Here is a 10,599-nt window from a genome sequence, read left to right as displayed (position 1 = left end):
GAAATTTCTGTCACTTTGTTGTTTTATTGTTTAGAATTTCTAGGCATTTTGCGATATTCTGACTGATTGTTAATTTTAAGCTTTTATGATTAGATATGCTCGGTTTGATTGTATAGTCGGTTCACAAGTGTTTGCTGGTTCATTGGAAGAACTACAACTACATATCATAGGTTCGAATGTTTTAACAATGTGTACATTTTTTCTTGTGGTTTGAGGTGCTTTTCTGCAAATTAGCTGAGACTTAGACATTTTTCTAATGTTGCCGTTGCATTTAGTAGTTGAGTTCGTTCATAATTCAAACAAGGATATAAAAAATCACATTTGAGCAAATAATTTTACATAGTGTGGTAACCTTAGTAGAGTAAATGGATAGGACAAATGGAGCAAATGGATACAAGAGCAGTAGTTATGGTTGTTATTGGTTTAAGAAATACTAACTTTTGTTGTATTGTATAAATAATATCCTTATGGTTGTTATTGGTTTCAAGAAATACTAATTTTATTCATATCAACTGCAGCAGCAGCTAAGGTGTGCAGTGTCAAATTGTGTGTAATCTCAGGAGATGCATTTCTATCACTGCTCATTATATATCGTTTTGTGTTCTTATGTTACATGAGTTCGATATTTACCTTGAACCCGTGCCAAACAGTGTGACATGAGTGTTGGTAATTGCTGCACATTCTTGAAGATATACTAAAATTATTAAACGCCTACCCTGTTTTGGATGCATAGCTGTAAATAAATCCATGTATCACAATTTTTCAAATAAATGTCTCATAGGTCTGTACCTATCAAAACTTAGCAAATAAAGTCACGACATTCAGAGAACTTTTATACTATATTTGTTTTTATTTATTTTTGTAACTTTAGTTTGTTATACTATATTTGTTTTTATTTAGTTGTAGTTATAGTGCTTCATTCTCCCTTTTTCCAGTGTCCTTAAGTAATTTATAAGTATTATATTCTCTTAAAGCAATTCCTACAGGAGAACTATCGTATTCTAGGAGAATATGAAGCGAAAACGCAAGAATTCAGCACAAGCAATGTTAGAAAGCCTACGAGGACATCAAACTGACAACTATGGTACAACTTCCCAAGATTTGCAGCAACAACTTAGTGGGGATCAACTGGATGACCAACTTGAGAATGAGAACATAACAACTCCTACATTCGGTAATGACAACTTAAATTATTCCTCGAGCTCTAATGAAGCTAACTCACAACAAAAAGAGGAGCCCTTACTTGTTGAGATTAAAGGTTTGAAGTAATTTCATATTAGAGTTGACTATTGCTTTTTATTCTTTATCATGTTTTGTTATTTTTGCTTCCGATTAATGGTGATTGCTTGTTAAAATGATAGATACTTTGACTGGAGAAGTTACAACTCAAAAGATGTAAGCAGATCGAGTTTGGAACTTGGAAAAAAATAAAAAAATTGTGGTGGAACTCAACGGGGATGGACAAGGAAGTAATAATGGTTCAAACTTGCTTGTGAGATTTCTTGGCAAACTTTCTCAAAAGTCAATAATTTGTCCCATATCAGTTGAGAGATGGGATAGGATGCCCGAGGCGAAAAATCGCCTACAATGGCAGTTAGTTGAGGTAACTATCTAAATTCTTTCAGGTTCAATTAGTTTATCTTTTGTCATTAGATATTGAATTATGAATATAAATACATTTGAAGGAGAATTTCGAGTTTGACTATGCTATTGGAATCAAATGGGTGATGCGTACTTTACGCGATAGATGGAGGTCCTATAAATATGCGTTAAGAAATCAAACCTTCTACCCTAGCAAAAGTAAGGAACAAATACTTGCTAATCCTCCTCCAAACGTGGATTCTATTGATTGGACTGCTTTTGTGTATCACTATAAAGAAGAGAAGATGAAGGTAATTGTTCCTTTACAAAGAAAAATCATCACTTAATTCATGTCCAGTGTGTGTGTGTCTATATATACATTTATAAAATTAAATTGATGTTTGAGAATTGCAGACACAAAGTGAACAAAATGCAAGAAATCGAAGTAAACTTAAAGTCCCCCATGCCGGTGGTAGCAAAAGCAATGCAAGGAGAGGTCGTCAAATGGTAATTTTCTTGACCTTGGATTTCATTTTGGAAATCACTTTGTACCAAATAAAATGTGTTGCATGTTATTTATTTTTTAATCTATACTCGATTAATGACAGGAGAAAAAATATGGAAGGCCTGTGTGCCGAAGTGAGGTTGTTTTGTCAACTTTACTGAAGAAGAATGGAAATTATGTGAATGAGGAAGGGAAGATTATAGCTGTAAGTTCCAAACACTTGTCTACTTTCATATTTCAGTTACAATGTCGGTTTCCTAGTGTAATTTTCTCAGTATTGTGAGTGAATGTTTTGATGTAAATGATTCGCTTGTCTACTTTCATAATCTACTTTTCGTAGTTTGTTAAATTGAGAAAATGATTAAAATGGTCTTTGATGTATGGATTTCGGTTCTATTGGTAGAAATGATTCTTAATGTATTTTAAAAAAGATGATCAATTTGGTCCTAAGATAAGTAAAGAAATGATAATTCTTGTGTTCTTGGTATGTGCATTGTACATGAGCTATGAAATAATATCTCCAAGATTAGGAACAACAAAATATTTTGTAATGTTGTACCTGCAGTATGGTTGCAGATATATATTTGAAGCTTTTAATAATGGTATGGAATGGTAAGGAAGCTTATAAGTGAAGAATCTACAAGTCATATTGACATTACTGCTTTTCATAATCATAAGCAGTATGGCTGTGTTTATTATTATGAAAAGCAGTTATTTCTATGCTTAAGCTTCTCCCAACAAGTACAGTAATGGTCACCTGGATTGCACAATGAGACTGCTGCTTGTGTCTCTGTATCATTTTATACTTTTGAATGTAATTATAATTTAGTGATAATGCTTTCTTTTCGCCTGGGATGTTAGCAGCGTTGGTATGAGAATGTCTCATTTCTTTATGTTACTTGTAGGATAAAATATCAGAGCATCTATCTCAAGATCAAGAACATGCTGCCACTTTAGGTGTTCCATTGAAGATATTGGCTCATCCTAATGACGCTATTGGAAAAGTATATGGAGTTGAACATTCTGGTCGTGTGCGTGGTTTAGGTGGTAATGTTTGCCCCTCGACTGCTTTTGGAATGCCTAAACATTCAGTTAGTTATGCGAATCTTGGTGGTTCTAGTAATACGTCTCATCAACGTGTTGAAGACCTAGAGAAGCATGTCGAAACCTTGGAAGAGAAGCTGACTGGATATGAAGAGACCAAGGAACAATTTGTGGAGACCAAGGAACGACTTGCGCAAAATGAGAATCACTTGGCAACTCTTCATAGGTTTTTACAAGCTAAATTTGGTAGTGAGTTGCCTAGTTTCTCCTTAGATTCTTCTTAGCCTTGCGTGGTTATTTTTGAACCACCAACTATTTTTTGTATTTCCCTTACACTAGCAATTGTGGTATCGTTTTTGTATAATCAAGGCTTGAAACTTATGTTTTGTTATATATGACAAGTAGAACATTGAAGCTCTAATCTTTATAGCAATGCTTTGTGTATTATGTCCAGTGTATTTGTGAATGCCTATCATTATGTATTGATACCAGGAAAATGCAGGGAAATAATTATAATTTTATTAAAAAAAAATTATGCACATTTGCCACGGTTGAACCGTGGCTAAAATGATTTGTAAGTTAATTGCCATATGGTTTAAATTAGCCACGGTTCTTGTGTGGGTGATTAAAAATTCAAATATAATTCTTATTTTATGTAGCCAAATTTACCCATGGTTCGACCGTGGCTAGATGTAAATCAAACCGTGGCTAAATAAAGGTTACCACGAACGCTAAAACCGTGGCTAATTCAGGAGCGACGCCCCGTATGGACACGCTTGTAACCGTGGCTAACTTACCATGGCTAAGTAGGTTTAGCCACGGTTTAGGTGCTCTTTAGCCACGGTTTTGCGCGTGGCTAAATCCCGCGTTTTTTGTAGTGGAGGGGAACGAGAAATATGAGGGAATATATGGTGAGGAGTGAAACCCTCACCATCAAGGTAAAAATTCAATTAGCCAGTCAACTAACCCTCTGTTTGGATGGTTGTTTTCCGTGGTTCATTAATGTACAGTATGGTATGGTACAATATTGTGTTGTATTGTATTATACTGTATTAATGAACACAATGTTTGGATAGACTGTATCGTTTGTTGTGGTTTAATAATATTTGTATTGTTTGGTTTGACTGTATGGTACTGTACAATAACTTGTAAGTTTACTAAAATACCCTTAACTCTTAATTAGAAATTAGTTTTTATATATTAATAAAACTCAAGTAAAAAATAAAATAGGAACTTTAAAAAATAAGTAGGCAGTGGGTGGTAGGGTGGGGGTGAGTGGTTGTGGTGTAGGCTTGGGCGGTAGTTAGAGTAATGGGTGGTGGGGGTGGGTGGCAGAGGAGTGGGGTAGTTAGGGGTGGGGTGCGTGGTAGTGTAGGGGTGAGTGGTAGGGTGAGGGTGGGGTGGAGGGTGGGGCGGAGTGGGGTGGGGGTGAGTGATAGGGTGGGGGTGGGGTGGGGTGGGGTGGAAGGTGGAAGGTGGGGTATAATGGAGAAATGAGATACGTAACCACAGAAAAACCACCAAATCCGTGGTTATAAAAATTGGGACTTTTCATGGTTATATAACCATGGGATGAACCACGGGTTTACAACACCATACCACATAATTTTAAGAACAATGGAAATAAATATGGTTTCATAGAAAACCAAACATTAATGAACCTCGGAAAACCACCATCCAAACAGGGGGTAATATATTAAAATTTTCATTTTCTAGACTTCAAATACTAATAACTGAGTTTTGAACTTAATTTTATACATATTTAACAAATTTTATAACACATATATATGCTTTATTTTAATATATTATCGATTTTTGTCAAACACATATCTTAAATTCTACGTCTGGGCACAAAAGTTAATAAATAATTATGTATTGGATTGTAAACGTAATTAACGTGTCTGGTCACAAAAGTTAATAAATAATTATGTATTGGATTGTAAACGGAATTAACGTGTTGACAGGTTACCCTTCATTCTTCAAACGATAAAAGCTACATGCATTGTGGCATTGCTACAGGTAGGATAACATTAAAAACGTGGATTACTTTAAAAAATGGCTCTCATGATGCAAATTTAAACGTATAATAACTATTTGCTTGCTTAAAAACGTGTTTTGTGGACCCAACGAAAGATAAAAGGTACATTTTATTAATAATAAATTCTTAAGGAAAGAAAGAATTGGTCCAAAAACTAATAGTGAAAGAGATTAGAGAACGGGAAACGTTTTGTTTTGTGCCTTACGCAACTGAATAACGATGACAATAATAATGATAATTACTGTACAATAATATATTTAGTGTAATTTTAAAAAGTAGGGTTTGAGAAGGATAGAGTGTACAGATCTTATTCTTATCGTGGGTGATAGAGATCCAACTCAAAAAAAAACAAATTGAAACAATGATAATTACCGTAAAGAATGAAAATAAAGTATGAGAACTATAATTATAATCTTTAGTCAATAAAACCATTTTATTTTGTGTTTTTTCTTTTATCCAGGAAATGAACTTATATTCTTCAACTTGCTCCATAAATTGATAAGCTCAAAGCCTCAAACTCGAGAAAATGACAAAGATGATCCCTTATGTTTGATGATAGGTCCAAAATAGACCCTTAAGTATGTATTAAACAAATTTGATCCTTTAAATTTATCAAAAGTTAATACTTTTAGTTCACTCCAATATTTATCTAACATCTGTTTACCTTGATGGATATTGAAATTAGCGGAAACTCACATTTAGATAGATTCCCTCTGGATAAAAAATAGTGTCCACTTAGTCTTTTTTTTCTTGGGTAAAAAAGAGTGTTTACTTATCAAATCAAGAAATAATTTTTCTTATTTTTTCAGATTTGCCCTTATTAAGTGTTATGTGATCAAAATCTCAATACCTATTTAACTAGGGGTAGTTTAATTTTCTAGGAGTTAAGATTTTCTTAAAGGGGTGTGTAAATGGCTAAGTGGACACTCTTCTTTATCGGCAGGGAGTACAATTTTTGTAATTCTTTAGCTTTTGAAATATCTTTTTGGTGTCTAGTGCAGTTTTTTATATTTCATATTTTAAGATTTGATAAAACCTTTCTGATGTTTATACTAATTTTTTTTACTATTTCCGTCAAATCTAACAAACATAAATTGATAAATATTTGACGGAAGCTAAAAATGTTAGTTTTTGACATATCTAAGCACCAAAATTGTTTGTTACATACTTAAAGGACTGTTTGAACATACTGTAAAACATAAGGGACTATTTTTGTCATTTTCCCCCTCAAACTCATACTAATAAAATGAGAGAGAGACGAGAGAAAGAGAGAGAGAGAGGAAATGGAATGACAAAAGAAGGGTAGCCATTGTTGTATTTCCTTCTCTCTCTCCATTTTTACAAAATAAAATTTGTTGTATAAGTTTCTATAAATTGTCTTTAATTTCTTCAATTTTGTGAATAAATTGGTTCAAGAATTTGTTGGGTTTCTACTAGTACTGTAAACTGGCTCAAAGTTAACATTTTTTTTTTTAAAAGAAATTGATTCAAGACTTAGTTGGGTTTGTGAAATTATTTTAAATTTGTCAAAAAATTTAATCTTTCTGAAGAAATTGGTTCAAGACTTTGTTGGGTTTGTTAAATTAACAAAAAATTAATCTTTTTGGTTAAAAACTTTGTTCAATTATTACAAATTTGTTGAAAAAAAGTTAATCTTTTTGGTTAAAAACTTTGTTCAATTATTACAAATTTGTTGAAAAAAAGTTAATCTTTTTGGTTAAAAACTTTGTTCAATTATTACAAATTTGTTGAAAAAAGTTAATCTTTTTGGTTAAAAACTTTGTTGGGTTTGTTAAATTATTACAAATTTGTTGAAAAAAATTAATCTTTTTGGTTAAAAACTTTGTTGGGTTTGTTAAATTATTACAAATTTGTTGAAAAAAATAATCTTTTTGGTTAAAAGCTGTGTTGGTTTTGCTAAATTATTACAAATTGTCGAAAAAATTAATCTTTTTGGATAAAAACTCTGTTGGGTTTGTTAAATTATTACAACTAGTGAATTTAACCGCGCTTCGCGCGGTCGTAGAGTCTTTTACTTATTTTATGAAATAGACTCCTTAATACTCAAATCTTAAATATATAAAAAAAATGATTTTTATAAAAATTTAAAATATCTTTAAATTTTCTCTGATTAGAAGGTCTAAACATAGAAGTTTATCCGACTCTTAAGAACTGGTTTTAAGAATGAGTTATTGTTGTTCTCCCATCGTGGCTACCTAATTTGAGAGTAAAAAATTTATGTCAAAGATACATTACAAGACTAAGCGCCCATTTGGCCATAAGAATTATTCACTTTTTTCCTGAATTTTTTTTTTCTGGAATCAGCATTTGGCCATGAAAATTTCAAATACAACTTGAAGTTGTATTACGGAATTTGAAAAACAAGAAAAACTTGTTTTTCAAGTTTTTCGCTTTTTTCATAACCAAAACAACTTCATTTCAACAAAAAATACAATTTCAAAAACTATGACCAAACACAATTTCAACTCCAAAATTCCCAAAAAAGTGAAAAAGTTTTTTATTTCTATGGTCAAACGCATACTAAAAGTCTCAAAACTAAACAAAAAGGTCACATCAAAATATAACCTTAGGGAAAAGAAAAAGTTACAGCGACAAACCATAGCTAAAGCCTAACGAATATGTGAAAGAAAATGGTGAAGACAAATAAATGGGAGAAATTTTTCTGTTGTTTTCCATTGAAGAAGAGCTCCTATATATACAAGTGTATTATGCTATAAAATAAATATAAAATCTATACAAATTTGTCTAACTCCTATTGTCTTTGCACAGAACACTATGCAACCAAATATTATTTCTCCATACTTCCTCCATACAATGTTGCATGCTTGTAGAATAACTAGGAGAATCTTTTTGTTCCTCCATACTGCTGTCTCTGATCTGGAATATGTATATCCTTTGAATACAGCTGTCTCTAATCTGGAATATGATTTGGGCTGTGTGTCTTACATCTATTTTGGGCCAAATGATAAATTATTGAGAAGGCTGCAATTGACTTGGGCCTGGTCCAATTCGTTTGATATACTTGGGCTCCTTTGTTGAAGTTATGACCCTTTTTCCCTTTTCTTCTTCTTCACAGTTTCTCTTAAACTGATCTGGATCAATTTTATTTTTATTCTTGACATCCCCCCTCAAGTTGGAGGGAGACGAAGAAACACCTAACTTGCTAAGGACGAGATGGTGACTTGGGCCAGAAAGTGATTTTGTAAAGAGATCGGCCAGCTGGTCCTTTGAAGGAACAAAAGTCAAAGAAATGAGACCGGAAAGGTATTGTTGCCGGACGAAATGGCAGTCAAGTTCCACGTGTTTCGTCCTCTCATGAAACACGGGATTTCGAGCTATATGTATAGCTGCTTGACTGTCGAAATGAATTGGTATGGGAAGTTTAGGTGGAACTGAGAGATCGCTCAGTAGTCTAGTAAGCCAAGTCAACTCAGTCACAAGTCGTCGCATCGACCGGTACTCCGATTCAGCAGATGACAAAGAAATGGAGTCTTGTTTCTTGGATTTCCAGGAAATGGGAGATCCGCCTAGATTGATGAAGAACCCACTCACTGATTTTCGAGATTCGCGACATGAAGCCCAATCAGCATCGCAAAAAGCTTGAAGATGAAATGAGGGATGAGATGTCATGAAGATACCTTGACCTGGGTCATTTCGCAAGTAGCTGAGGACTCTTAAAGCTGCATAAAAGTGATCCACACATGGTGTTTGCATATATTGACTAAGGGTAAGAACTGCAAATGATAAATCTGGTCGAGTGTGAGTGAGGTAGTTAAGTTTTCCTACTATATGTCTATAAACAGTAGGATCTGATAGCAAATTCCCTGATTTTGCAGATAATTTAGATGAAGGATCCAGGGGACAAGAAACATGAGGCATATGTGACACATCAAACTCACTTAATAGATCCAAGGTATATTTCCTTTGACAAACTATAACGCCTTGTGTTTCTCTGATGATTTCCATGCCTAGAAAATAGTGTAAAGGGCCAAGGTCCTTGATTTGAAATTCTGAATGTAGAAATCCTTTGAGGCTGTTGATTTCCGTTGAGTGATTTCCTGTGATGAGAATATCATCCACATAAACTCCTACTATAGTAGTATATTCCCCTGATGACTTATAAAATAGGGAATAGTCATTAAGTGATGAAATGAAACCTTTAAACTTGAGAGCCCCTGCTAGCCTAGCATACCATTGCCTTGAGGCCTGCTTTAAACCATATAAGGACCTTTTCAGTTTGCAAACAAGATCAGTAGAAGTAGGAATTAAACCAGGAGGAAATTTCATATACACCTCTTCTTGCAAATCCCCATGCAAGAATGCATTGTTAACATCAAATTGTGAAATTTCCCATCCCTTTTTTACTGCAATAGCAATGAGACACCTGATTGTGGTCATCTTGACTACTGGGGGAAACGTCTCATTATAGTCAATGCCCTCCTTTTGAATATCCCCTCTAATAACAAGTCTTGCCTTTAACCTTTCAATAGTACCATCAGAATTCTGTTTTACCTTGTAAACCCATTTACAAGGTAAAGCTTTCCTTCCTTGGGGTAGATTGACCAATTCCTAAGTTTGATTATCCTGTAATGCCTTAAGTTCAACTTCCATTGCCTTTTTCCAACCAGGATGTGTAGAAGCTTCGTAATAACTATTAGGTTCTTTGATATTGGAGATAGAATGAAGAAAATGTTGATTTGGGACTGATAAAGCAGTAATAGATATGGTGGGAACAGGAATGGGTTGAGACATACAATTAGTAATATCACACATTGAAATGTTATTGCAGTAATAATCAAGTAGATAAGAAGGCAAAGTTCCTTTGTTTTCTCTAGTGGAAATTCTGATAGGGAGAACAGGAGGTGTAGAAGTAGGAATGGAAGGTGAGATGGTTTGAGGTAGTGAAGGTGAATTAGTATGGTCTAATATGATAGTAGGTGAAGTGGATGATGAAGTTGAAGGATGATTTGAGGACTGAGTTGTAGATGGTGATGAAGTTGTAGGTGATAATGGTGTAGTGATAGTTTCATTTTGTATGGTTTTCTCATTGGAATTATTTGGTACGTTTGCTTGATTAGGGATATTAGAGAAGGGGAAAGTATGAGAACTTGCAGGTGTAGGACTAGGGAAAATGGTAGTTTGAGTGAATGAAGGATATGAAAATGGAAAAATATGTTCATAAAAATGCACATTTCTGGACACAAGAATCTTTTTGGTTGCCAAGTCAAGTAATTTGTATCCCTTTTGATTGCTAGGATATCCTAGGAAAACACAACATTTAGCTCTTGGTTCGAATTTTCCTCTATTTTGAGATAGAGTAGATGCATAACACAAACACCCAAAACATCTAAGAAATTGATATGTAGGCTTTTTCCCAAAAAGAACCTGATAAGGAGTTTTTCCTTTTAAT

At 33.8% G+C, this 10,599-nt stretch overlaps 1 protein-coding gene across 1 annotated transcript; it reads left to right on the top strand.

Annotated features, from left to right (window-relative positions):
- Nucleotides 1–1,360: 1,360 nt before the first annotated feature.
- On the top strand, nucleotides 1,361–3,537 carry LOC132608691 (uncharacterized). Its single transcript, XM_060322434.1, has 5 exons — nucleotides 1,361–1,603; nucleotides 1,686–1,892; nucleotides 1,996–2,088; nucleotides 2,190–2,291; nucleotides 2,992–3,537. Exons 1-5 carry the CDS (start codon nucleotides 1,562–1,564, stop codon nucleotides 3,412–3,414), a joined length of 867 nt encoding a protein of 288 aa, XP_060178417.1. The 5' UTR covers nucleotides 1,361–1,561; the 3' UTR covers nucleotides 3,415–3,537.
- The last annotated feature ends 7,062 nt before the right edge of the window (nucleotides 3,538–10,599 follow it).

This window comes from Lycium barbarum, chromosome 9 (assembly GCF_019175385.1).
Source record: "Lycium barbarum isolate Lr01 chromosome 9, ASM1917538v2, whole genome shotgun sequence".
Classification (NCBI taxonomy): Eukaryota; Viridiplantae; Streptophyta; class Magnoliopsida; order Solanales; family Solanaceae; genus Lycium; species Lycium barbarum.
This window is presented reverse-complemented; position numbering and strand designations above follow the sequence as displayed.

Coding starts and splice junctions, on each gene's coding strand:
- LOC132608691 (XM_060322434.1), top strand. CDS start 1,562: ATGCCCGAGGCGAAAAATCGCCTACAATGGCAGTTAGTTGAG. Junction 2,089..2,189: donor CAAGGAGAGGTCGTCAAATG/GTAATTTTCTTG, acceptor GATTAATGACAG/GAGAAAAAATATGGAAGGCC. Junction 2,292..2,991: donor AGGAAGGGAAGATTATAGCT/GTAAGTTCCAAA, acceptor TGTTACTTGTAG/GATAAAATATCAGAGCATCT.